Consider the following 27734-nt stretch of genomic DNA (forward strand, 5'->3'; position numbering starts at 1 on the left):
TGGAGGTGCTTTAAGTGCAGAGTAGTATCACAGAGTAAAGGAATCCAGAATTTGGAAAAGGCAAACAGGGCTGTCAGAACAGCCCAAGCTGTTTGCTTAAGTAAACTTTTCTAGCTAACAGCCCAGGCGTGGGGATGAGGCGCACGCTCAGCCAGCCTGCAGACCCCTACCAGTCTGGGCAGGCAGAGGATACGGTCCAGAGTGGAGCCGCTTCTCAGAGGTTGGAGAAATGAGTTGAAGAGAAAGGTCCATGGGTCTATGGTTCTTCCATGAACTTAGACCAGGCAAATACAGTATTTTGCCCCTAGAATGGAATAATTCCATGCAGTGGCCCAGGCCAGCCAGCTGGCCAGGGGGCTGGGGAACAGCTTTGCAAAAATGGACTGGGGGTCCTGGTGGCCAACGAGTCCAAGAGAGTGCAGCCAACCGCACACTGGGCTCGTTCGCAGGGGTGTCAGCAGCAAGTGGAGGGAAGTGACCATTACCCTGCAGTCAGCTGCTTTCTTCATTATAGTTTTCTGTGACCAGAGGCCTGGGAGGAGGGCAGAGCAGCACAGGCTCCAAGCATGCCCTGCTTATTGGTGGAGGTGGTGCCCACACCACGGGGGACAGATGACCCAAGCTGGGTTACAGGACACTGCTGTGCAAGCTCACCCTCACTTGGGACACACACTGGGGCAGACATAAGGAGACTAACACACAGTTAAGCTCCAATTGCAAGACCATTAGCAATTTATTAACCTGTCAGTCGATGTGACTTCCAACTCTGACAATGAAATGCAAATGCACAACTGCACCACCTGAACCAGAGGCACCTGCTGTGCTGGGAGAAGGCTGGAACCCAGGGACTCAGGCTGTGCCCTGACAGTCACCACCTCCGCACTTTCTGCTTCAGTTTCCCCTTTTTCAAAGTGGGAATGATGCTGGTGACTTCACCTGTGAGATTCTGGGCAGCCAGGTGCCACCAGCTGGGGACAGAAGGGTAAGAAAAGTGAGTGAAGCGTTCCTCTTTCCCATGTGTCAGGGGGAGGACAGGTGCCCTTCCCCTCCCAGCACAGAGGCCAGCTCAGCAGGGATTGGGCAGCAAAACGGGAAGGTAAAGGCAGCCTTGCTCTACCCAGGAGAAGAAAGCCTGTCTAGATGTGTAGTACAACATAGCTTGGCAGCTTTCTCGTCTCAGATCACCAAACTGGTCTGAAAAGGCACTTCACTCCCTGTTCCCTGAGGGAGGATATACCTGGAAAAAAGCCTACGAAAGTGAATCATTAGAAAAGGTTCAACAGAAAGCAGAGACTCTGCAGCACCGCAGGAGCACTCCCCCCTAGCAGAGGCAGCAGTCCACATGTTAAGATCAGCACCGAGATACCCTACAGAGCAAACGCCGCCGTGGCCCCGTGCAGCCTCCGCTACCTAGGACCAGTCAGAGGCCGCGGCATGGGCGCTGGCCTGGGCCACCTCCTGCGTGGTCCTCCCTGCTCCAGCCAAGGTTCCGGATTGCAGCTTCCCTGCAAGAGGGCTGTTGGGATGCAGCCGGCAGAAACGCCCCAGCGTCCAGATGGGGAAGACATTGCGGTACGCAGTGTAACTGATGGCACAGGACTTGTTGAATACCCCAGCAATATTCTCCTGCGAGAGAGACAGAGAGCAAGATGGGATGGGTGACAGTGGACCACAGAGCGTCCAGGATGTGGTGCTGAGCTCATTGCCTTCCTGAAGGCCCCCAACAAAACCCACACATGGCTTTCCTTCCAGGTAAGAGAAAGCACACCACTGCAGTGGCTGCACAACACCCAAGAGAGCTGCAACACCAGGGAACCCCTTGGAAAGACCAGAGGCAAGATGTACCTGGGGCCAGTCCCCATTGGGCAGCTGCTTATCGATCAACAGTTTAATGCCCTTTTCCAGCACGTCAGTGTCAGGATACCTGCCAAGCACAAGGGAGATGTAAGCACTCTTCTCCAAATTGTCTGCAAACCCCCATCCATGCACATCAGGAACTCAACCACCTCCTGGCTGCTCCGAGCTTGTCCCAGGCATGCTGGGTGCTTTGGGAGGGCCCCTCATAACCCTAGGACACCAGACATGAACACAGCAACGTTTTCCCAGCCTGGAGGCCTGTGGTTATGATCCAGACTTTGCTTTGCACTGGCTCCTCCCTGCCTGGTGTTAGGAGCCTCGCTGGCCTTGCAGGAGGCTTGTGACCAACAAGGTCACAAACACACACAGTTGGGTGCATGGCCCACACCAGCCAGGCCCAGGGCCCATGCCAGCCCTGCCACACCACCCAGCCTGCGTGTCCTGTCTCACTGAACACTCAGGGCCAGGTGATGCCTGAAGAGGTGGGGGCTGCTCCTACCTGACAGCCATGAGCCCTAGAAGGGCCCAACACGTGTTGTGGATCTGTGACGTGTCACTCTGCACGTATGTGCCCTGCTCGCATGACTCAAAGTTCTCTCCCCACCCACCATCTGCCATCTGCTTGGAGAGGAGGAACTGGCAGGCCTGGGCCACCTCCTGGCGTGCAGACCTGCAATGATGGGGCAGAGAATCAGACAGGGCCAGGGAAAAGGAACATTTGCACGCCCACATTCCCCAGCTGCTGTGCTCTGCCCTGCCCACAGCTGGGGCTGCCCCTAGAGCTCAAGGCTCAGGCAGGAGTGCCCTGGTCATACCACAGGCACAGATTTGGGAAGAGCAGTACCTGGGGCAGAAGAGCCCGTCTGCAGCCAGGGCATCCACCCAGCCCCACCACAGAGCCTTGCCCCAGCCCAAGAGAGAGGGAGGGGCAGGGGAAGCAGACAGCCCCTTCTCACCCGTTGCAGTATGTGTGCTGCATACTGGCAAACGCCTCCAGACCAAACCAGGTGCCATAGGTGAAACAAACCCCCCAGCTCCTAGAAGGAAGGGAAGAGCAGTACCATCAAGGGTAAAGGTAGGCAGTGACGTGGCCATGTTCACACCAAGAGCAGTTAGGCACAGAGCTGCAGCCTGCCTTCCCCTATGGTGCAACCATGTCCAGTCCCACCAGCACCTGCTCCCAGCTCACTCCGGCTCAGCGGAGCTGGGGACACCCTCGCCCCAGGGCTTGTCCCAGTCTTGTGCAATGCACGAGATGCCTGCTCAGCCTGTGCTGGAGAGCAAAGCTAGGAGGACCAGCCCCTACTTGTCCTTCCCACAGATCCTGCCAACCAGGAATGTTTGCCATCATGGTCCCTCTCACACTGGGGCAGCCAGGAAAACTGGGCACTGGGAAAACTACTTACCCTTCCCATGACCCATCAGCTCGCTGCTGCTTGCAACAGAAGTCCAGACCCTTCTGCAGAGTCTCCCTGGTCAGGAAAAAGACACCCAATTCAGAAGCAGTTCAAACTCAGTAGCTGCTTCATCAAGGGCATCCCTCAGTCCCTCCGATGGGTCCCATTATTCGAGGACTCAAGAGGCAAGAGTATGCAGACAGGCAGCCATGTTGTTCAGGATCTCAAGTGAAATCCTGCACCAGTTGGGTTCTTTTCTGCCTCATGCTAGCACACAAACAGGGGACCCAGCCTACAGCTGGCTGCAAGATCAAGGCAACTACTACATCAAGAGGCAGGCAGATCTCCACCAATTTCCCCCAACCTGATCCCAAACAGCCTATGCCCTGCTCCGTGAGAGAGGCTGGGCCTCAGCCTCTTGCAGGGGGCTCTGGTTTGAAGAAGTCAGTGCAGAGGTCCAGGCAAGACCCATGCCAAGGCTCAGCAACAGAGTGCCAACAGAGGCCATGGGCTGTCTGCAGCTTGTCTCTTCCCCTACCTGATTCTCGTCTCAGCACCTCACCTGATCTCTGAGGCCCTGTGCTCAGGGAACTCATCATGGAAATGTCTCAGTGCCTGCATGACAGCCGAGGTGCACTCCACGTAGGTGTAGTCAATCATGATGTCACCTGCCAGCAGGTGAAGGGTATCAGTGCATCAGCCCTTCTGCTGGGGAGCCCCAAAACACACACTGCCCACCTCTCCCTTGGACCCAGGGCATCTCATCCCACCAAGCACAGACCACTGTGTTCCTTCACAGCAGACAGGATGACCAGCCCCACACAGCTCCCCTTACCAAACACCTCGGAGGGGTTCAGCAGCTCCAGTAAGCGGCCTCCTCGCTTGGTTTCGTATGTGGCAAAGCCTCCATCCGAGTTCCTCATGCTCAGCAACTGCCCAGACAAGCAAAGAGAGCAGCTGGGCCTGGCTCGTGGGCAACAACACCCCAGTCTGGCCCCAAGCCAAGTGTGAGGCCAAAGTCAGACCCACCAGCTCATAGGGCTGGGAGACAACCCAGGTCCCAAACCACACTAACAGGAAGGTCCAGACATGGCTCATCACATTAGGTTACACACATAGCTCCCTATCACAGTAAATATGATGTTGCCATCCCAGGCCACAGGCCTTGTAGTAGTTTAGTAATACTAGATATAAAACTCATCAAGCCTTGACTTCTCTTATTTTTAGCTTGGTTTAGCTGCCTGCATTTCACTTGGCCCTAATCTTTGCAGTACTTACCACATTGACAGCATCAAAGAGGCGCTCAGGGGGGACAAGCTTGGCTATGAAGGGGCACTTCTCCTGCAGCAGCATAACTGACTTCAGCCCCTCTGCTGTACAGTCTGCCACGATCCAGCCGCAGTCTCGGGTGCTGAAGGGGAAGCCACCCTGGAAAGGGGTCAGAAGGGCTCAGCACCCTCCCCTGACCTGTTCTGTTCTTGTAAGGGAGGAGGCGCTGCCCCTCATTACCAACCCCTCTGCCCAAATCTCTTCCCCGTTCATGTGTCCTCCAGAGACCAGTTTCAGCCATCGTACCTTGTTCATATGGCGATAATATTTCTGGTAGTCAGGTGGGTTCTCTGGTATCTGCAGAAGACAAGAAACAAGTGAGGGCAGGCTGGAGGTGCCTGGCTGCAGGACCATGAGCTGAAACAGTCATAGATGCAGAACTGTGTGTGACTGTGCACCACCTGTCTTTTACTAAGGGAGGCAGACAGGGAAAGAGGTCAGCTCTGGAGCAGGGAGTGCTGAAGAGAAATCACATTTTGGCCTGGTTTCAACAAGTGTTGCTCAAGTCCCCTGTTTGGGCGCTTTCCTGCCAGGGAGCCAGCTGCTTTCCACGCTCCCATTGGCAGCGCCATGAGCAAGATCTATGAGAGCATCTTCACCAAGCTGCTGGTGACAGTGACCAGTGAACTTGAGCCACTGGCCTGGCCAGCCCGAGCTGAGCTCACGCAGTCACTAGCCAAGGAGTCTGGCCATGCACCAGATAGGATGAAGGGCAAAGAAGCCTAAGCTCTCAGCTTTCCAGCATCTCTTAGCCCAGGCATCCCTGGGCCTGGCCAAGGTACTATCCAAGCTGCAAAGATGGCTCCCAGCAACAGGGAGCAGAAAACAGGAGGCTGTCCCTAGGACTTTGCTAGTCCAGCCCTTCAGAAGAGCTCTTCAGAAGGCAAGAGATGCACCCAACAGGGCTCTGAGAAGCAGCCAAGTCTGCACAGCCAGCATGAGAAACACCACCAACTTGCTGCACTCACCTGGGTGAACTGGAGGAACTCATGGGCATTTTGGAGGCAGGATGTGAATTCGGGCATCTTCTGGGCTTCTGCCTAGAAACAGAGGTGCACAGTCAGCAAAAACTTGTGGCCAACAAATGTGCCCCCCAAGAAGAGGATGTGCTGGGACCTTGCTAACCTGCTGATCTTGGTACCATTAATGCCTGACCCTTCACATAGCCCCTTCTGTAGGTTTGCATTCATACCTGGTTTACTGTTTCACTTAAAAACCTCTACAGTGAGAGCTGAACCAACAACTGTTGCTGCATCACTGAGAGAGATATTTGCATGACCAGGTTAGGGACCTACCAGAGCAATCACACCACCTCCCTCCGGGGGGGAAAGCATGCCCTCTGTAGCTGTCCCTGCCCCACTGCAGGGAAGCAGGAGACCTGCACACTGTCCCTGCCAAACAGCAACGCTCTGGGGCCAAGGAGGAAGGGCCAGGGTTTCACCACAAGACACACTCACTCAGCTGGTGCTGTGACCGCCTGCTTCAAAAGCAGCTGGCAAAGATGGGCTGTAGCAGCTGTGCTGGGCTTCCTGACTACCATGGCCGAGGCAGGCTCGGAGCAGATATGTGTTTGCCCAGCTCAGTCCTACGATGCAACGCCAGAACTGGCATAGCCAAGGTCTGGGGGGATGCACAGCAGGAGTTGCTGGTATTCAGGGACACGTCAGGAGAGACTGTTTTCCTGAGGCAGCAAGTAGCACTGAGGGGTGCATTACCTCCAAGAAGGCTTGGATGGCAAAGGCAGTATCCCAGAGCTGTGATCCATTTGTGCCCTGGAAGAAAGAAAGGAGACAGTGAGGGGAAGACGCTGGCAGCAGCCTGACTGAGCTGTATGTGGGGACAGCATATCCCCCCTGCAATTACCCCCACCAGCTCCCTCCTCCCTGCGTCTTGTTTTACATCACCCAGCGTCACAGCTGATGTGCTGGCACACAGGGGACAGATGCAGCTCAGGGACAGCAAGGGAACAGGAAATGAGACAGCTGCTTCAGCCTGCTCTGTGAACAGCTGGGACAGGTGAGGTGGCTAGCAATGAGGAGCAGAGGGACACAATAGCTATGAGAGAAGCACAGCTCAGTCCACATGCAGTATTAGGGGCTTGCCTTTCTCCTGCCCTTCTCCCAGGAACCCTGGGGATGAAGGAAATGGAGGCCTAGAGCTACCCCCTTAGCTCACAGCCACAGAGAGGCCAACTAGCAGGATGGATGCTACTCGCTCCTGGCATGGCCAGGGGAAGAGGCAGTGAGACAGACAAGGCCACCAGGCACCAAATGCAAGATGCCAGGAGCTCAGGCCCAGGGTGAACAAGCTATCCTGTTATTCCATGGGCGGCTCCAGACTGCCAGGGTCCCTCTCAGTCACAGCTGAACTCCTACAGCACTTTACCTGCATCTTCATGCCGTCGAGGCCCAGCCTGTGGGAGAAGAGAGCACAGTGCTGCAGCACAGGACAGCGAGGGTGCCAGGAAGTGGGTCGAGAGCTCACACCATAGCGACCAGACCCCTGTGCTGTGCCAGGTGAGCCATGCTCAGCCCTTACCAGAGATAGTCAGGGATCCTGGAAACATGCTCCTGAAAAGCCGAGGAGTTCTCCCCATCCACAAACCAGCGAACCAGCATATTGATCGTCTTGGAAATCTGCCCAAAGCGGCACAGTCACTGCTCTGGATACAGCTTCTCCCAGGCCCAGAGAATCCCTCCCAGCCAGCACAAAAGCCATCCAGAGGTGGTCCTGGGCTTGATCCCAAGAGCTCTATCTGTGGCATCACTCAGCATAGCTGAGTTAGTGGGGCAGGTGCCATGAGATTACTCCAGAGCTTCCCCTCAGATCATTTCCCTAGACCACAAGGAGAGATACCTCTCACCAGGGCCACAGCTGTCCCCATGCCCTCTGCATCTTCTGTACCCTGTTAGCATTAAGCTCTTGAGCATCAGGAGTTGTGCTTGAGCAAGATCTGGTGATTATGGTTACATGCCACAATTGCACAGGGCTGTGGGGCCACAAGCTGGTCTCTGAAGAGCAAAGGGCGAGGTTTTTAAAGCATCAACAGCAAGCATCCTACCGGCCCAATGCTGATGCACTTGGTGAATCTGTCATCAGCTTTGATGTGGTCATACAGCTCTGTGATGGCTCGCTGCCGCAGGTGAGTGTTGTGGTGGGCTTCGTACGCATTCATGATGGCTACAGAAGAAAGGGACATGTAGTGAAAAACCCACCCCATGTGGCCAGATGACCCCTTGAGGAAAGCACGGGATCTGCTCTGCCCCAGAGTGGCCTGAGGACCTGGGCACAAGGCCCTGATGCTCTCAGGGCAGGAGAAGCCCAAGGATCACACAGTCCACGTCTCTATCGCAGCTCCAAGGCACACACTGGTAGCTGGCAGTAGACCCTAAAGAGCCCCCGCGGTACAAAGCTGCTTCAGTTCCACCACCAGCAGCTCACGTGACAAGGGCCCTCCTGCCCCAGCCCACACCGCACTCACCATAGGCAGCCCCCAGCAGCCAGCTGTGTGGGGTGTACACATCACAGGCAGCCACATTGTTCCTCTGGGCTGGCCAGTCTATGCTGGCGTAGTCTTGCACGTACAACTCCTGGCACAAGACAACAAAGGGTATCAGCCTGGCAAGCTGGGAGCAAGCACTCAGAGGCAGTTTACTGCTGGAAGCTGGCTCCACTGCCTGGACAGAGAGACTGTGCAGGTGTGAGAGCTGTCACTTCACAAGCCAGAGGCTGGCCCACAGGGACACAGCGGGCACAGCAGGTGATCAGGGAGCCCCGCCAGGGTGAGCTCTTTACCTGCCGCAAGCTCCGTATGAGCTCATCCTCTTCTGCTGACAGGCGCCTGGCGTAACAGTAGCTCATGGGGAGGTAAACCTGGCGGCAGTGACACCAGAGCCGGGACGGGTGGGCTGGGAACCACGTAGGAAGCAGCCTGTTTGCAACAGAGCAGGTGTGACTGTGTGGAACAAGGAGGGCCAAGGGCAGCATGGAGAGACAGCACAGGGAGACGTGCTGACAGGGGGATGCTTGCAGGTAGGGCGTGCCTTTCCCTACCCCTGTACTAGGCCTGCTGCTGCTGGTACAGCTGCAGGAGAAAATAAGGTAATATCCCCACAGCCTCGCCCTGCTCAGACCCTCCCCAACAGGGCTGCTCCCTCCCTACCAGGGCTGGCAGACACTGCTCCTGCCCCAGCTGACACAGGGCAGGGAGGATCCTGAGCTCAGAGAAGAGAGACGAGAGAAGTCAATTCAGAGGCCCCTCTCCTCCCCACGAAAGTTTGAAGGCAGAGGCCCAGACTGACGATTAAGTGCATTTGACAAAGCACCAGCAACCCTTGGTACTGTACAGCCCCTGATTTTCCCCAGGGAAAACATCACACACTTCACCCCTCTGACACTCGGTGACCCTCTGAGTAATCAGAGAAGGTAGGGGTGAGGGTTAGAGCTGGCAGCCTTACATGTCCCGTACTGCTAGGGCCCAGTTCTGGCTGGCCACAAGACCACAAGGTACTGGTGGCAGTCAGGGAACACACGGATGTATCAGGGACCCCGTGGGTAAAACTAACAGGGCTGAGCTCTAGCATCTCCCTTCAGCCCAGGGTTCAGTGCTATACACCCACTGGCTGGCCTTGCTGCTGATCTCCCAGATGACAAGCAGCCCAAGCATCCCGAGTTCCAGACCATAGCTGGAGTTATCCCAGCAAACACCAGTGCCCCGGACAGCTCTGGGTGGAGGCTGGTGGCAGGATAGACAACACCCCCTACCCCCACATTGAGGGTGGCACATACCACATCTCTGGGAGAAGGGTGTTCATTCCCTCCCAGCTGTAAACGTTCAGGACAGCCAGCCAAAACTTCCCCCAGGAAGGGATTCCCACAGCACCTCCTGCAGAGAACGATATCAGCTTTCAGGTAACACAACCACGTCAGCTCCCTGCTTTCTTCCTCACTGCAGGGTCCACTTCTCCCCATGTTTGGGAACATGCCACTCAGGCTGGGACACATGGCCCAAAAAAGGGCAAGCAGGCAATCATACAAAAATGTAACACACTTTCCCATCACCAACTGAACATGCAGGTGCCATCAAGGGCAAGCAAGAGGAACAATTCCTCCGCTACCTGGCAGCCCACCATGTTCCACGCAGCCCTTGGGTCGGGCCAGACCTCTCACCAGTGCACCAGCCCCACGGCTGCCGTGCTGGGCACAACAGAACTGACCTTTGCTGTGCAGGTTGACACGGGCCCGCACAATGTCAGGGTCGTCTGGTCCAAGCCCCAGGATCCTCAAGGCTACATAGTTGAGTGCTGTGCCAAACACCGTCGATTTGTCTTCCACATGCCTGTCAGCACACACACACAGAGACAGCATAACCATGAGGCAGCTACTGGCATTAGCAAGGCACGACCCACTGCACAATGTTGCCTTTGTCAGGGTGAAGTGGGATGCCAGGGGTGACTGTGGAAAAGGGGAGACACAGCTAATGCAGGGACCGTGCACGACCCTGTTCATATATGATGCTCTGGGACACAGAGGCACAGAGTAGATGCGGCCAGGCTTGATGCTCTAGCCATCTCTGTGACAAAAGGTGCAGCTGGAGTGCTACACAAGTGAGTCCAACCACCCTGTGGTATCACAGTTGCTGAGTCCCACTCCCCAAGCCTGTGCAGATTTGAGGGCAGCTCCAAGTGCTGGACCTTGGAGGTGCCACCAGTAAAAGAAGCACCTTTGCTACTCACAAGCCCCAGCCTCCATCCGGGAGCTGCACAGAGCGCAGGTAACGCACCATCTCTTTCCGAAACCCCTCCGGCAGTTGAATCTTGGCGGTGTGGCAAGTGATGAGGAGACCTGGAAGACGAGACAGGCTGGCTCCTGAAGCCAAACGCGACACATTCGCCCCCTTCGGGGAAGGCGCCCCGCGAGGCCTACCTGGCAGGAGGAAGAGGGGCCCGCCGTAGTCGCCCGCCCAGTGCCCGTCCTCAGCCTGCAGGGCAGCGTAGAACCGCATGGCCTTGCGGGCAGCCTCCCGCGCCGTGCCGGCCTCCGCCGAGGGCCGCAGCGTCTCGCCCTGCGGGGAGACGGCGCCTCAGCCGGGGGTGCCCCTGGGAGCGGGCCCTGCCGCCCGGCCCCGCCGCGGCCCCCCGGCCCCGCACCGTGTCCAGGCCGAGGCTGTGCTGCTCCAGCGCCGTCTGCGCCCGCCTCTCTCCGCCCGCCTCGCCCTCGTCGCCATCGCCCAGGTAGCGCCAGCGCTGCCGGCCGCCCTCGCAGCGCAGCCGCCAGGCGGGCAGTGCCGTGGCCGCCGCCGAGCGCCGCGGGCCGCCGCGCCGCCGCACCGCCCTGCCGAAGACGGGCACCGTTAGTCGCGGCCGCCACCTCCGCTCTGCCCCACTGACTCCCCTACGGCACCGCGCGGCACGGGCACGGGCACGGGCACCGGCACCGGCACCGGCACCGGCACCTACCCGCCGTCCGCCGCCATCGCCGCCCGTGTCAGCGCCGGGCGGGAGCCGGGCTCGGGACCGGAGCCGCGGCGCTCTGGGACGAGATCTCCTCACGGGCGGCAGCCAATGGGATCGCAGAGTCACTGCTAGCCCCGCCCCCGCCCCGCCCCCGGCTGGCGGCGGGGTCCCGTCCCGCGCTCCCCTGGGACGGGCCGGCCGCCGCCCCGCGGCCCGGGCGCCTGCGGCGGGGCCAGTGCCAGGTTCCGCGCTGTGGGTGCCCTCGCAAACAGCCGCGTCCAGTGTCTCTGGGTTATCGCGGCGCGCTCAGACGCTGACACCCGACAGGAACCCCGACACCACCCCTGTGTCTGGGGGGACCGCGGGAACCTCCTGCCTACGTGTACCTGCCGTGTGTGGCGTTGCCCAGAAGTCCTCTGCCAGCCCCAGCAGCCACCAACGGGCACTGAACGCACTTTTATATAAACCAAGGTGCTGTACGTTTCCCTTTCCGCCAGAGACTCCCTTGCAGGCAGGTGCAACCAACAGAGGTGATGCTTTGTGGGTCCAGCGGGCAGCCCGGCACGGGAGGGGGATCTGGAGGGGAGCAGACGATGAGCAGCAGCTCATGGTGGTGTTTGCTGAACAAGTGGAGCAGGCGCTGATGGCATTTCGCTGCCTGGCAGTGGTGCTTCGTCCTGAGGACCCACCTTCACACAGGTGGCCACGGGCCACCAGCCCCAGCTCAGTTCCACAGGCATGCTCTTGGACTTGGTGGCCCCAGCTGCACAGCCAGCTCTGACACCTGGCCCCAGGGCGTGCCAGGGTGTTGCTGCCCCTGGCTCTGCAGGGATCTGCCACTGTGTCCGTCCTGACACGTATCCCCCTCCTTGCAGCACCCCGTGTCATAGGGACATCATCACCCTGCCAGCAGCCGGGCCCTGGCTCCTCTCCCCCACGTGTCTGCCCTGGACACAGAGATGCCACTCGCTTTCCCAGGAGTGCTGTCCCCTGCAGACCCTGACAGCTGCCCTGTCCCTCTGGGTGACAGTGCCAACCCCGAGAGCACCTGTTCCCACCTCTGTGCACCCCCAAAGCTCAGGCATATGGTTTCTACTGTTAATGTAAATAATGAACCAACTCCAGCCAAGACTGGGTGCCCAGCCCACGTCCTTGCAGACCATGATGCACTGGGAACACCATGTCTCGGTGCACCCTGACCCACGGGTGCCCACGCTACCACTGCCCCCATGCTCCCAGGCTGCCCCGGGGAGACACCTTTGCTCACCAAACCTGCAGAAAAGGTCCCAGCAGAGGCAATGTCAGCAGCACCCCTGATCGCTGTCCTCAGCACAGCTCCCCTGGGGTGGTGGGCACCCACTAAATACCAGGGCCCTGCCCGGGTGAGGAGGGGTGCGGTGGGCAGGGGTGATACCATAAAGCACTTTGTTATGCTTTACAGATGCTGTAACCATGGAGCTACAGGAAAATGGACACATGGCACATCCCATCACAGGCACAGCAGTCTGCCAGCCCTTGTAAAAACACCATCAGGGTTGGGGTGAGGATGGGTGGTTGTTTCACCTCTGGTGACAGGGTGAGTCAGGCATCTTCACTGTGCACCCTGCCTTGGTGGCCCCAGCGTGGGCACAGTGTCAGGGGTAAGGGTTGTCACCCTCCCTCAGGCACTGCCATGGGACAGTGATCCATGAGGTCTATGAGGATGTGGCAGAGCTCCTCCTGTGCTGTCCTGCCGCATCTCTCTGCTAACACCCCTCCACATCGGGCAACAGTGAGCAAGCAGGTTTTAACCCTTCAAAACTCTTCAGCTCATGAGTGCTCCCAGAACGGAGGTATGAACTCCATCAGGCACACGGGTGGCTGGGAAGGGGCTAGCACCCTGCTGTGAGCCGAAGAAACCCAACAGGAGGCTGGGGAGGCAGGGAACCTCTCAGGGACACTTACGGCTGCGTTGCTGGCAGAAGCGTGTAGGCCAGGGTTGTTAGGGACTGCTTTGCAGGAGGCAGGCCAGAGCTGGGCTGCAAATGGGATTTTGTGGGACAGAAACATGCCTGGCTGGCAAACCCTCCCAACACAGGCTGGGGCCCTGCAACTGCATCCCAGAACTGCGGGGATACAGACTTAAAGCACACATCCTCAGCATGGATGAATTCACCTTTCCTCCTGCAGACACTGTTTTTTTACCATCTCTGTTCCTCCAAGGAAATGCACTGGTTTTATAACATACACTATAAAACCGGCTCTGGAAATGTGAGCCAGAGATGCTTTACTTGCCACTGGTGTGTGTTGGAAGGGCTGAAGGGCTGGGTGGGAATTTAATGTGTACTTGTTTAAATGTGGTGATAAAATTTCTTCCTGCTGCCTTTCAGAGTGACCTGGCTTCCCTCCTACTGCAGAGGTGACACCAGATCAAGCTAAGCTAGCGGAAAGTTCAGGTACAAAAGCCCAAATTCATGGCCGCAAATTCAAACCTTGACTCTAAGGCCTTGAAGGCAGGGAGCACCTCTGTGTCTGTACACCACCTGGCACAGCAGTTCCCAGGGGCCTCATGGAGCAAGGGAGGCCCAGGGATAAAAGAGCTACTCCCAAATGTGGCATCCAACAGCAGCCCAGGACAGAAACATGCCTGTGAATTAATACTTACTCTTTTCACACAATACAAGTTGAATTTAAAATGCTCCTCTGCTAGCAAATAGCTCTTCGCTCATGTCCAGTGATTATTTGGAGAGAATACAGTAATTTTATTTGGGAATCATAGAATTAATTTTCTATTTATTTTATAAGCTAGGCTTAGGTCACACACAGGTTTAGCCCTGGCTGTGTTCAGTAACATCAGAATTTTGTCTGACCAACTAACAGTGCCGGAGTCCTCCCGGGGGGTGTCATGGCATGAGGATAACATCTTTTGACTTGTGCCTCATACCACCCGTCCTCACTAGGGAGAGCTGTGTTGCCTCTCTTGCACAGTTTAAATGGACAAAAGGAACTCCAGAAGTTCACTGATATGGGTGTTGTATTTGGAGCTTAATAGCCTGTTGTTTATTTTTGGTTTTAGAAAAAATATCTGTCACCATGAATCTGCCTGAGTTGAGCTTCATGTAAGTATCTGCAATTCCTTGCGGATGCCAAAATCTTCAGATAATTTATGGTAATATTTACCTAAAGGCAGGGATGGAAGATGAACACTTGATTTTCTTTTTCTGTCTCTACACAACCTCCCTGCTTAGAAATTCCATTTTAGTTATGAAACTTTTATTCTTAATAATTGCCAAGCTCCTTTTACCTGGGCATTACTTTTATACTAATTTTCATATGTCTTGAGGTTTAGACCACAGTTGACAGGGTAATGTGCTGTTCCTGTTTGTGGGCACTCTGCTTGCCAGAGATGTTAGAAATTGAAAAAATGTGTCCCTGAGAAAGGGATGCTGTCAGCTCATAAGAGCAAATACTACAACTTCCATGCTTTTATTGCAGTCCAGCACATGAGACTCTGTTCACAAGGTCTTTTCTGCCAGCTTCTACTTGTTACACTGCTAGCATAAAAATTGCAAAAGTACTTCAAAGCCATGGGATATCATCTAGTTTGTATTAAAAGGGATCTGGTCAAAGGGATTTTACAAAACACAGTCTAAATATGGCCACCTCTGCTTTGAGAGAAGATAGATTTGAAATGGTCACTGTTTCAGCAGAAATATTTTAAACTGAAACACTTGGAAGCATCTAACCCCCACCCCCAGTTTCCTCTGTCCCTGTTAAGATAACGGCTCCATGCAGCCAAAGGTGTGAGCCCTCAGCACCCTGCTCCACCAGCCCTCTCCCGCTGGGGCTGCTGTCTGTACCAGGGCCCAGAGACACACCGGGTCAATGCTGTAAATGCCTTCTCTCAGCACAGGTTTGATGGAGAACATCTTTTTAATGAACTTAAGTCTCTTGCTGTTTCAGCTGAATTCAGCCCAGAACTGACCTAAGCTCAAGGCCATGTTTCAGACAAGGTAAGAGCATCCTAGTGTTTTCAATTCAGAGAATTTGTCGCAGTGGCAACAGCACTATTTGGTGTTTTCTTAAGGGGTTACAATAACTGCCAAGATGACAGCATTTGGTGGGCCAGCAGCAAGGTTCAGAGCAGCTGCTCTGCAACCCTAGTGCATGTTAGTGCTGGGACTAACACAGCCTGGGGCAGACACAACCCCCCGGGCCCCCTGGACCTATGGGCAGGGCACTAAATCAGGCCCATCATCTCCCTGCAAAAACTTCAGTAAGCACCAGCCCAACTCCCAGATGTGTCCTGGTGTTTCTGCTTCCAGGCATCATTTGAGGCTTCCCACAGGGACCCTAGCTCAGCTGCTGTGTTTGTGGGTTCAGAAATGGGCACAGGCATCATGGCACAGAGCCGGGGAGCCTGCTCTCTGCAGCACCGCTCTTCGTGCGGGACTGCGAGCACTGCCCTGTGGAGGCAGAAGCAGCTGCTTCCCCCTCCCACCCAAATTCCTCTGCTTTCATTACTTTTTTCTCCCAGTTCAATGACCACCGGCCTTTGTCTCGTGGTCTGGCAGAGCCTGGTGCCACACACACCAGAGAGACAAAGAAACACTGGCTTTTCTCCCTGAGCCTGCTATGAAGAGCCCACATTGTGTTTCTCTGGGAAGGGAGTCAGGCATAGGGCTGGTGTTTTGCTCGGCCTTGGGCTCTGTAAAACCCTGTTTCTTCAAACACATCAGCTCAAAGCTCTGGCAAGGAAGCAGTGACCCTGAGGAAAGGAGCCCCAGGGTTATACTCTCCTGTTCAAAGATCAGGACCATGAATTTTGAAATAATGGAAGCAGCTCTTTGGGCAGCACTAAAAGCGCAGCCAGCTCACAGCCCCACACCCATGCCCAGACCTCCTGGACTTTCACAGGCTGGGTCAGGGACGACGCGGGCCAGGAAAGTAGTGTTTGCTAGGGTGTGAGCCTGGTCGAGGATCAGGGAAGTCGCCCAGAGCTGCTCACTAGCAGAAGCAGGAAAGGCCAAGGTTTCTGGGAGTCACACCTGATCATGCTCCTCCTTCCCACCCAATCAGCCAGTGCAGCTGATCATTCCAGGTCATTCCCTCTAAAATACAGAAGTCTGAATGATTTGGGGTGAAATGGACAGTAAGAATAAGCAGGAAAGAGAATTTCAAGACTGTTCAGATTTTGATCTGCCAAATGCTGATCTTTCTGTTCCGTTTTAAGAAAAGGTCACTTTCAAGAACGACATCAGAAAACAGTGTAATGAGGCCGAGCTAGGACCTTGTCTTTGACTAGAAATGGTGTGCTTTGATGCATTTCTTTGCTAATGACCGAGCTAAGAGACCTACCAGATCAGATTTGCATCAATGCTGAAAAATACTGTTGGTCTCCTGCTGGCAGAGAACCACATTTACAGCCAGCTCTTAAGTGAATACAAATATCCTTGGAAAAAATGGCATATTGCAAGATTGACGACAAACTATCTCCACACTAGAAACACCACTGACTAAAAGTGGTACCTCCTGTCCCTGCCAGTCCTACAAAACCACAGAAAACTGCTGCAGTTTGCAATGCCAAAAATTTCAGTGGTCAGGTCTATATTTAGAGTCAACATACTCAAGTTTAACATGGTAGAAACTAATTTTCCCCAAACCAGTGTTTGAAGCTGATACAAAAGCTTTCAAGAGCTGATGTAAGCAAATGATCTATGTGCATGGATTTCTTTCACACTGGTATGTGAAAAACTGTTAAGTAACAAGGTAGGTGGTGTCTCAGTGATCACATCCATGGTAGCCTGGGGGAACACAGGAACTGCCACAGACTGTGCCTGCCCAGCAACCCTGTCTTGCCTCTTCAAAGGGACATTTTTTTAGAGATCCAGACCTTCATCTTACCCCACAAGCATACACATAAGGCTCTTATACACTTCCCATTTCTCTGCAGGAGCTGACTGTGGTAATAAAATGATACCTCCGGGCTTTCCATCGTGGGTCTAACCTGTCTTCTTGATAACAGCACTGACCTGTTGGGAGTTGTGCTGAGTCTGAAATTCAATAAAGGCTTAAGACATAAAGCAATTATTGATCCTGTGCTGCAGTGAAAAAGGTGTAAATGGAAACATGCCACATCAGTAATAGCAGACAGCTTAAACTTTGGCTCATCTCATCTCATTCTTGGGAAATAACATGGCTAGACAAGGAAACGCAGTGAAAACCTGCTTTATTCAGCATTCTCCATGTTTATCAACCACCTACTTGTACTGTGCCACCAGGAGCAGTCTGGGTGAAAGATGCTGCTTACTGCTCTTTCTGCTTGTCACCTGCTCCCCTCCAGATCCTCTTTCCCTGCCAATCTGTCTGCTGGCCCCCAACAAAGCATCACCTCTGTCGGGTCTGAGCATCTGCCTGCAAAGGAGTCTCTGGTGGAAAGGGAAATGTACAGCTCCTTGGTTTAAATAAAAGTGTATTTAATGCCCATTGGTGGCTGCTGGGGCTGGCACAGGACTTCTGAGCAACGCCACCCGCTCAGCCATGACATGGGCGACAGGTACATGCAGGCAAGAGGTTCCCGCCGTCCCCCCAGACCAAAGGGTGGTGTTGGAGTTACTGTTGGGGTGTCAGCTGTCTGAGAGCGCCTTGGTAACCCAGAGCCACTGTACACAGCTTTTTGTGAGGGTACAGCAAGTCATGCCCCAGAATCCTGGCACTGTTCCCCCAGTAAGCATTGGGAAGGAGCTGCTGCTGCTGCCAGCTCTGTCCTTCAACCACTTGCAGCCCAATACAATCACAATTCCCTCACAAAGGGTCTCACTGTCCCCGAGACTGAGAGGGTGGCAGAGAAGATACAGCCAGACCCATCTCAGAGGTGCACAGCAAAGGGACAAGAGGCTGCAGGTACAAGTTGCTGCAATGGATGTTCCTGTCGCACACACAGAAAAACCTCAGCCCTGGAGGGTGCTGCAGCCCTGTGACAGGGCCCACAGGGCCAGGGGGGCTCCATCATTCCCACACGCCTGGCTCTGACTGTGGGGTGCCTTGGGGCAAGTGTTGGGGCCCCCATCCCAGCTCTGACTGTGCCTGTCCAGCCATGCCTCATAATTCATTGCCTTTACTGTGCAGAAGAGCAGCTATGCCGCCAGGCTGGCTCTCTTGCTGACTGCCCAGTTATTTTTTTCTCACAAGGGCGGCTTTCTCTGCAAAGGCTCCCACGTCTGTGGCTGTGGGCTGGCAGCAAGTCAATGCATCCCTGTGTGCATTGCTGCGCAGTGCGGGAGCAGTGCCCAGCTCCGGACGCCCCTGCTGCCATTGGTGCCGCGGGCACTGCGGCAGGGCCCAGGGCTCCCCGCCCCTGGCCATAAGAAGCCAGCGAGTCCCCAGCCGCACTGCGCTGCTGTACCACAGCCCCGCTGCCAGCAGGGAGGTGAGAGGGGCTGGGGGATGCCGGGGCAGGCACTTGGTGCTGTAGTGGGAGGCTGCTGCCGCAGGAGGGGTGGCGCGGGGGGCACAATGGCAGCTCTGAGCTCTGCCACTGCAGCAGAGGCCAGCGGGGAGCTGAAACACTCCTCAGCCTCACGGGTGGGAAGCGGACAGTGCCACTGGCACCTAGCTCATCCTGGCGCAGGCAGGGCAGGAGAGCATGCAGAGGGCTGTTAGGATACAGGTGTGAAGCGCTTCAGGAATATTTCCTACCTGACAGGAAACAGTCTTGCAGTTTGGACACTGACTGCTGCACGGGGAAGGGTGTCAGCCGTGGGATGAGATTCAGTGCCTTCCGCATTGGGCCTTGAGGTGATGAAACAGGAGCCAGGCTGCAAGGCAGGAGACATTTATCCATGGTGTATGAATTAACCGGGTACCAGACAAGAAGATGTTTTTTTTTTCCCCAGCGTCAGTATATTCAACAGCTTTTGGGAAGGTGGTTTTGCATCTCTCCCTTTTCCATCAGAGTCTTTTTAGTTTGTCTGTTTGTGAAATCTGCAGGAAACGCTGCAATCCCAAGTATTAACGTTCCCGAGAGGGTCTCCAGATCAAGCGAAGGAGGAGGGAGGTTAGAGATGTGCTTATTTTGTCCCACTGGCACTCATCAAAACTGCTTCCTGCCTGGGTTACCCCGACTGCTCAGTTGGAGATAGGCCTGCAGGCAAGAAAGGCAGAGGCGAGGGTGCCTGTGACAGAGGGGACAGCAAAACCTTTTCTGAAACTCCAAGTGCAGAAATGAAACCCCTATCTGCCCCTCTTCCATGCAAGGAGAACAAAGCAATGGGTTAAACAGAAGGAGCCAAAGAAGAGGTGAAGTGACAACAAGCTGCCTGCTAGCCAGGTCTGTACAGACAGAAAATGCAGGAGCACCTTGCTGGAAGCCACCAGGGCTTTGCAGCCTCTCCTTGTTTTCCCTCCTACGCTCTGACCACACAGACACCTAAGGTGCCAAACTCACATCAGTCCCAGGGGATGTACCAGCTCCCAGCATGCGCCAGTCTTATACTGGGCACTCCTTGTGTTGTGGTTCTTCTCTCCTTGAGAGGTCCCAGAGACAGAGCCAAGGTCTTTCGGGATCCTCCTCCCTGAAGCAGAAGCTGCCCACAGCGCTTTTCAGCAGCATGTTTTGAGCACAGGGCCTGGCGTTGCTGATGCATGGGGGGAACCTGGGGGTGGCCGAGCCTGCAAAGCAAACGGCGTCGCTGGAACTTGGCCAGGCTAAGGCACCCCCCACTCCCTCTGACCTCAGGGCCACGCTGTGACCATGTCTGAGCTGGAGAAAGCCATGATTGCCATCATCGATGCCTTCCACCAGTACTCAGGGAAGGAGGGAGACAAGCACAAGTTGAAGAAATCAGAACTGAAGGAGCTAATTAACAACGAGTTGACTCATTTCCTCGGCGTAAGTATCGCCCTCCGCGCAGCATGCCTGGCTGGGCTCAGGGAGCCGTGTTGAGCTCTGCTCACTCGGTCTCCCATGGGAAGCAAGCACAGGATAAGAGGTTTAACACATCAGTGTATTAAAAACTTTGCTCCAGCTCCGCTTGAGCAGCAGGTAGCAAGACAAGTACAACAGCCTGCACTGGGGGCTGGGGATTGGGTTGGACACTAGGGAAAATTACTTCCCTGGGAAGGGGGTGGGGGGCAGCCTTTCCCCAAGGGGCTGAAGATGTCCCTTCCGGGCAGCTTCAGGAGCGCTGCTGCTGCACTGTTACTACTGCAGGTGCAAAGGCAGTGGCCCAACACAGATGGGAAACAGCCACAAGGTATTTGGGATGTGTCTGAATAGAGATTCAGCCATGAAAGCACCCGAGAGGTGGGGACATGTTAGTGTCTGCGCCTCCCTCTGATCCTCCCTAGCTTTGGCTGCCTGTTTCTATCCCTTCAGGAGATCAAAGACCAGGAGACTGTGGACAAAGTCATGGAGGCGCTGGACAGTGATGGGGATGCAGAGTGCGACTTCCAGGAGTTTGTAGCCTTCATTGCAATGGTCACTGCTGCTTGCCATGAGTTCTTTGAGCATGAATGAGCTGGTGGGAAGCAGGCGAGCACCTCCTTCTCATGCTGGAGAGATGCAGAGCAGCATCACTCCTCCAGGAAAAAGACTGGGTGTGATTAGGGGCTCCTTGGAGTTAAGCTTGTGCTAGACTTAAGCAGCTTATTAAGTTCTGCGGCTTTATGAACAAGAAACACTTGCACAGCTCAAGAAAGCCTACCGGCCAGTGCCCACCTGGCTGGATACGGTGTGCAAATGCCTTGTCTCAAGCTCCTTCACTGCTGCTGTATGCGAGGGACATGCACGGGGCTGGAGGCAGGCAGACGCTGAGATCCAAGCTTGCTTGCAAAGGGAAAAGGGAAATTCAAGGGCTGAAATAGAAGATTATGGTGGAGGGGCTGGTTACAGAAGCCTGGTTCTGAGCCTGCTGACCTGAACAGAAAGGCTCCTGTTGACTCCTGTGGGCTCTGACCACCCTGTGCATGGTACTAACCCAGGCAGCACAGCCCCTGTCCTGTCAGAGGGGCTCAGCAGAGCCCAAGCATTTCTTGACAAATTGAGACACCCTTGGCTTGAAAGACAATGCATAACCATCTAACAGTCCAGGCTTTTCTCTTGTTGATGAATCCTCCTGCTTTTAGCAGCCTGAAGAACTGGTAGTGAAATGTATGAGGCTTCTGGGCTAGGGACAGCTTCTGGACCTGGGATGTGCCTTGGCAAGGTCTCCAGGCTTGGTCAGAAGGGAAGGGGGGATCCACCCAGCGTGATCACAGTGCTTTAATGTAGACCAGGCACAGCCTCCAGTGTGTGGAAATGATGAGAATAAAATCTTGTTTTGGTCTCTGGGCTGCAATTGGTCTCTGGTGAAAAATGTGTCCTTTTGTCCCAGGCTGTGTGCAGCTCCCCAGCTACCCTGCACTGTCAGAGGTGGAGGCTGGAGGATGCAGCCTGAAGCACTGCTACAGCTCATGCCCCTGGGTTTCTTGTTGGTCATTGATCAAAACTTCATCTCCTCCCTGGCATTTCCTCCCTGACTGGCCAAACATCTCTAGGCTGTTACCACCACCGCTGCTCCACCTGACTGGCCAAACCGGGAGATGTACCTGCAAGGCCAGAGGAGTGCAATGGGCCTCCCTGGGACTGCTGTTGTTCAGGATGTGGCTGCTGCTGCCAGGCTCATCCAGGGGCTTGCACTGGGGAGCCTTTGCAAAGCCAAAACTAAACCTACGACAATTTCCCCAAAGCCTATGCTCCTGCTTTTTTCACTCTGCACTTGCCACCCAGCTCAGCAATAACTGTGCTTAGGTGTTCATGGCTAGCAACACCTATGGTGAAAAATTCATAACAAAGATACCTGCTCACGTTGTTGTTGTTTTCACCTCATTCCACATTTTGTAATTATTTCATGTGTAAAATAACATATCTTCAGACAGGGACCATCTGCCTCCCCCAAGCTGTGAAAAGGTACACTCAGGCAGAGACATGCCTACAAGAAAGACAGCATCTTGTACTCCAACTAGAATTTTAAAAAGCATTTTTGCCATCTCAGGGTAGTGCTCATTTGTTGAGAACTTGTTTAGCATCTGTGTTACTTCCACATTTTTAACAACCTCATCAGTTCTCGGTTCATGTTTCCAACAGTTGCACAGACCTGAGGTAATGTAGATGGGACTCTCATGACTCTCTCCTGAGCCTGAATCTGAGTTCAGCAGAAGGGTCTGATGCTTTAGTACAAGGGTCTGCTGGTGAGGCTGCCTGGCAGGTCTCCAAGTCCCAACCTCCTTCTGCCTCACTACCCCAGCGGTGCTCACAGGGAGGAGGAACCCTTCCTCCAGACCAAGCCTTTTCAGCAGCTCTGCACAGCACCGCAGCAGCAAAGAGCTTCAGGTGAAACAGGCGGCCTGAACACTGGCAGAGCCAGCGAGATGCAGAGCAGGTCACCCTGTCCCTCAGCGAGCAGTGAGAGCCGGAGCGGGGAGTGACTTGGTATGACTGCGCACGTGTTTCTGGCAGTAAGGCTGATCCTGACTTAGCAACACCACTGCTGGGAATTTACAGAGGCTTTAACTGGCACAGGAGAAGGTGCAGCAGAGCTGCTGCCTCTTGTCAGGGAGGAAGAGAGTGTGCCTTCCTTTGAGGTGAGCACCCTGAGTGCCAGTGGTGCAGCATGCGCTGCTCAGGTTACTGAGCCGTGGATACTCCTCCCCAGTCAGCAAGGAAGGCTAAGCTTTCCTGAAGCAAAATTCCAGAAACAGAGGCTGCGTGGTTACAGGCCCCAGTGTCACCTAGTCTGGACTGCAGCTCTGCTCCCGTTATGTCCTGCTGCTCTTTGACACAGGTGGAGCCTCGGCTGATCATTGCCAAATTGTCTCCATTCACTTACTAAAGTTATCAGCTAATCAAGTTGCCAGGGAAATCGTTCCTCCAAGCCATTCTCTCAAGTCATTGCCATGACTGGACCCACCCTGTGGCTCTGCCAAGCAGAGACCCACTCTTCCACTGGCCCGCAGGCTCTAGGGGAATTCAAGACATTCACCCACCTCGTAACAAACCCTGTGGGACAAGACAGGGATGGCCACCCGTGGGTGCAGTGGGTGAGGCAGGCAAAGCAGTTTGAGCAACACTAGCCCAAGCACTGAGTTGTCTGAGGTGCCTCTGCTGACAACCCGCCACCAGCACAGCCACCTCGCACGCACAGGCACAGCCACCCACAGCACCTCTGCTAACACCCTGGGTCCCCACTGTGCCAAGCTGCTGCGGCCAGCCTAGAAAAAGGATGCTGTCATGCCAACAAGGGGTTTGAGTAGTGTTTTGAGGGGCTCAGAAGTGTGGCAACATTTTCTGGGGAAAAAAAATTAAATCATTCAAGCCTTGGGGCTGATCAAGGAGCCAGTGTCAGAGCTCTGCAAGGCAGACATCACAGCTGGCTCCAAATAGGCTCAAAAAGCTCAAGCAACAACTCACTAACCTCCCAGCAACAACAGGCTACATACTTAAAAGAGCCAGTCCTGGTACCACTGGTTATCGGGCTCGGGCAGGAACCGTTCAATCTTCAGGAAGGGAAGGTGATAGGCTGATGACATTATTAAATATTTAATTTTTAGTAATGCTCCCATCCCAGCCAACAGAATCAGCCTGCTGGAAACACAAGGCATGTGTGCGCTTACAACACCTCAATGGCACTGGTTAGCTTGACCTGATCACCGAAATATCAGAATATTTCGATCACTGGATCTATCGATCACTGGAAATATCAGAAAATCCACATTTCTGTCATTAGTGCAGACTGGCGTGTGACAACCTGCAGAAAGGCTGGTTTGGTAACAGGGAGCTCTGGGGTCTGCGCTGGGGACCCTCAGGGCCCTGGAGGCTCTCTGAGGACAAAGCAGAAGCATTACACTAGCAGTGCCTACCTTATGCTTGGACACATCTGTCAGTTATGCTTTGTGACTCTGTACAGAAGAGGATGCAAGTGAATTTCCCACCAGGAAGGGCACCAATGGATAGTTTCTTACATTAAATGAGCTGTCAGGACAAGAGCTATTTATCAACAGTACTAAAAGTGAAAGAAAGAGAAGAAAGTACACCAACAGGAGGAGCCTGAGACATTTAACAGACTCAAATTAACTTTGCAAACTAGGAAAGTGACAGATGGGGGCAGACTTAGTACATACATATTGTACTGTACCTCTGCTGAATTACATTTTCATATATGTATGAAGGAGGATCAACAACACAATTTTACATTAAAATGCTGCCATTACTTCTTGCTCTGGGAGATCAGAATATGCACTTTTACTCTCTGCCCAGATAATTTCAGGCAAAGCACATGTGTGAAAGGGAATCCTCTCTCTGGATCAGACACAAAATTACTAGCATTGGAAGAGCACTTACAGACCCCTACAAAAACTCTTCCACATAGCATGTAATTTTGCTGGGAGTGCCAATTATTGCTGTTAGCATATCTAAAGAAAAAATTCATCTTGTTAACTACTGATGGAAGTGCATTCAGGCTGAATCAGTCCAATACCAGAGTTCATGTGCTGACAGCAAGAAAAAGAATTTATCTTAAAAAAAACCACAAAGTATGTTTTTTCCACAAATCAAGTGCGGACTTTTACAGACCCCAGGGAATGAACATTCCTGACCTGGTTGGATGGAGGAAAGCAATTGTGCAGACAAAGCACTGTGCCCCTGGGCTGTGTCTCCCGCACGTTGGGAACCAGGAGCTGCACGGAGAGGTGCTTCTTCCAGCCAGGCAGTCTAGGGACATGGAAGTACATTCCTGCTCCCTCTTGCACATTCAGCTGAAAAATACATTTCAAAAGAAAGCGGCAGCATTTCCGTGAGTGAACTGTGGATTGAATTTTTTCCCCCTGCCCGATATTAAATCTAAAGTATTTGCCTAGCCTTACTTACTGTACTGCAACAGTCAGGGCATTAAAGCATATTTTCAGTTTTTCCATTCTGAAATATTCTTGACGCTGGATTTTACTGTACAAAGTCTGACTTCATCCTGCATCCCGAACAGTATGGACTTCCCATTGCAGGGGGAAGGCAGCTGACAGAGCGGGAAACTAGAAGAGCAAAACGGAAAGCTTTTTAAACAAAACAAAATAAAACACCTCCAAAACTATTAAGGAGAAACATAAAACTGATCTTTAGAAGGCCACTTTTAGATATTCTTGCCACTGAAATTTTGATTCTGCATGGAGACATACCACGTTACAAGTATAGACACAACCACCACGGCATTGTCATCCACGTTTGGCAGAGAAAAATGCCAGAAATAAAGACAAATCATTACTTTGCACTTACCTTTGCAAGCTAAGTTTTAAGGGATGCTAGAAAATTAGGAACTGTTTTTCATTTCCATAAGCAAACTTTTATGTTTAGGTGAGAACAGGACTAAAAAAAAAAAACATAACCGGAGGAAAAGATAGTGGTGCATATTATTTTAATAACCTGTACTGAAATACAAAAGAAGATAGAACTCTGCTTATATGGCACTGACATAATTGAACTGGAAATAAAGCCCAGTGTGTCTAGCTCCTTCTAAACAACACGATTGGTCACAAAACAAAATCTAAAGACTGCAGCAAAAATTCACATTAGAATTTGTCATGACAAGAAACTCTGGCTTAGAAACATCTCATTTGAAATATCTGACCATGTAAATGTTTAAAGTGTATTAACCAACTGAATATAAACATCAGTTCAACAATGTTATACCTTAGTATATCCAGCTTCAGGTAAATTCTGAAGTGCAAAAAGTTAGAGAATGATTCAATGCATTTTGTTAGCCGTAAATCAGTTCTTACATGTAATCCAGCTCTATCATGTACTAATGTAATTTCTGGCCTGATATGCTGCAATATTTTAAATGTGCAAGCTTTCAGAAAATTCTTTTTGGCCTTCAGAGAGTCACAGAATCATCTCAGTTGGAAAAGCCCTTTAAGATCCTCCAGTCCAACCATGAACTGACCCTTCCCAACTCCACCAGATCCCTCAGCGCTGGGTCAACCCGACTCTTCAACCCCTCCAGGGATGGGGACTCCCCCCCTGCCCTGGGCAGCCCATTCCAACCCCCAACAACCCCTTCTGGGAAGAAATGCTTCCTAAGAGCCAGTCTGACCCTGCCCTGGCGCAGCTTGAGGCCATTCCCTCTTGTCCTGGCGCTGGTTCCTTGGTTCAAGAGACTCATCCCCCCTCTCTGCACCCTCCTTTCAGGGAGCTGTAGAGGGCGATGAGGTCTCCCCTCAGCCTCCTCTTCTCCAGACTAAACCCCCCCAGTTCCCTCAGCCGCTCCCATCAGACCTGTGCTCCAGACCCTGCACCAGCTCCGTTGCCCTTCTCTGGACACGCTCGAGTCATTCAATGGCCTTTTTGGAGTGAGGGGCCCAAAACTGAACCCAGTCATTGAGGTGCGGCCTCACCAGTGCCGAGTACAGGGGTAAGATCCCTTCCCTGTCCCTGCTGGCCACGCTACTGCTGATACAAGCCCTCAGCACAGTCTCCCATAGAAACCAAAACCAGAAGTGTATCCAAAAAGATCCTTAAAGTGCATAATATGTGTTTTCACACATTGGAAAAGAAATAGCATTAAAAAAATCAGGGACCTGGTACAGAAAACTAGGAATGTACACTTAAAATGAACTCACTGCTTCCTTTTTGCTGCTGTAATAAATTCCTGGGTAACAATAAGCATTAACTAATGGCATAAAGTAGCCTCATTGTACTGTGGCTAGAATGACATGAAGCTTATAAAAAAGTCAGTACAAAGTGCTGGCTCACAAAGAACGCTGCTGCAATAAAGGCAGTTTATTAATGTTTATGAAGTTATTTAGTACTCACTGGAGTCTGACCTCACACCCCAGAATAAATCTGAAACATTCTGCTTCCCCAGCAACTCTGTTGAGGCATCTTGACTCACTCCTCAGCATGGTGACTGGCCAGTGAACCAGCTACAGTAACATATTAATTCAAAAAGACATTTTACATTCCCAAATGACAAGGTAAAAAAAAAATTCTTGTGCCTTTACTACAAGCTGGAATTTCAGATGTCAGACACATTTAAGATGAATTACAGATTTTTGACACCTGTCTTCATTAATTTTGAGAGTTAAATTGCTTTGGTGGTAAAATAAAATTTGGCAATAAAACCTGCCATACTTTAAATGCAGTTCATACACAGCATTATCTGGATGCTAAGTACAATATCTTTTTGTGGTTAACAGCGAGAAAACCAAAAAAGGCTCAAAGATGCTATGGCTATGCACAGTGCTTTTAAAAACACATTGTGTTTTGCAGGATAAATTCCTGCTTGTTTCCTAAACCCACTGTTGGTACAAATCTGTTTTCTGTAGGTGAGCCACCTCTTTTGTCTCTTCAAACAAAAACTCTGCCTTCATTTAAGAGGCTACAACTTAATTTATTTCCACACACTGAGAAGCATTCCTCTTTCAATCTGGGTAAAAGCAGGCGCTTTTGTCAGGAACCCCCTAGAAGTCTGTGTTAGAAAATGCTGCTGATATGAAACAAAACCACAGGGGCCCATGAAGCGGGTGGAATCCCCCTGTAACTGCCCAGTGTTCTGCATGCCACACCGACTGCAGGGAGCCTCGGTAGACTTTTACATATCTGCTGTGCCCCAGAGAAGCGTTTGCATGGAACCTCGCGTCAGAGAAAGAAATATGCTCTGGAATGGCACTGGTGCAGCGTGTCATTTTTTTC

At 53.0% G+C, this 27734-nt stretch overlaps 2 protein-coding genes across 7 annotated transcripts; one reads left to right on the plus strand and one right to left on the minus strand.

Annotated features, from left to right (window-relative positions):
* Window positions 1–521: 521 nt before the first annotated feature.
* Window positions 522–26971, minus strand: LSS (lanosterol synthase). Of its 4 annotated transcripts, XM_074910182.1 has the most exons (25): window positions 26856–26971; window positions 24921–25078; window positions 24650–24808; window positions 18716–18834; window positions 10733–10916; window positions 10509–10647; window positions 10319–10427; window positions 9800–9921; window positions 9372–9468; window positions 8379–8514; window positions 8065–8173; window positions 7645–7763; window positions 7122–7219; window positions 6969–6996; window positions 6299–6355; window positions 5552–5623; window positions 4830–4880; window positions 4533–4682; window positions 4090–4186; window positions 3817–3922; window positions 3264–3329; window positions 2814–2894; window positions 2357–2527; window positions 1846–1924; window positions 523–1626 (listed from the first exon to the last, which is right to left on the minus strand). In XM_074910182.1, the coding sequence occupies exons 3-25, from the start codon at window positions 24782–24784 to the stop codon at window positions 1411–1413; spliced, it is 2541 nt and encodes an 846-aa protein (XP_074766283.1). In that variant the 5' UTR covers window positions 24785–24808; window positions 24921–25078; window positions 26856–26971; the 3' UTR covers window positions 523–1410. The 4 variants fall into 4 exon arrangements, with proteins under 4 accessions (XP_074766286.1, XP_074766287.1, XP_074766283.1 ...); XM_074910183.1 differs by lacking the exons at window positions 6969–6996; window positions 7122–7219; XM_074910185.1 differs by lacking the exons at window positions 18716–18834; window positions 24650–24808; window positions 24921–25078; window positions 26856–26971 and adding an exon at window positions 11042–11058 and having other exon boundaries at window positions 522–1626.
* On the plus strand, window positions 18163–21362 carry S100B (S100 calcium binding protein B). 3 transcript variants are annotated; one of them, XM_074910188.1, is made up of 4 exons: window positions 18163–18446; window positions 19007–19073; window positions 19755–19907; window positions 20394–21362. In XM_074910188.1, the coding sequence occupies exons 3-4, from the start codon at window positions 19770–19772 to the stop codon at window positions 20532–20534; spliced, it is 279 nt and encodes a 92-aa protein (XP_074766289.1). In that variant the 5' UTR covers window positions 18163–18446; window positions 19007–19073; window positions 19755–19769; the 3' UTR covers window positions 20535–21362. The 3 variants fall into 3 exon arrangements, with proteins under 3 accessions (XP_074766289.1, XP_074766288.1, XP_074766290.1); XM_074910187.1 differs by lacking the exon at window positions 19007–19073 and having other exon boundaries at window positions 18167–18446; window positions 20394–21361; XM_074910189.1 differs by lacking the exons at window positions 18163–18446; window positions 19007–19073 and adding an exon at window positions 19095–19346.
* Window positions 26972–27734: the final 763 nt, after the last annotated feature.

Source organism: Athene noctua, chromosome 7, assembly GCF_965140245.1.
Source record: "Athene noctua chromosome 7, bAthNoc1.hap1.1, whole genome shotgun sequence".
NCBI lineage: Eukaryota > Metazoa > Chordata > Aves > Strigiformes > Strigidae > Athene > Athene noctua.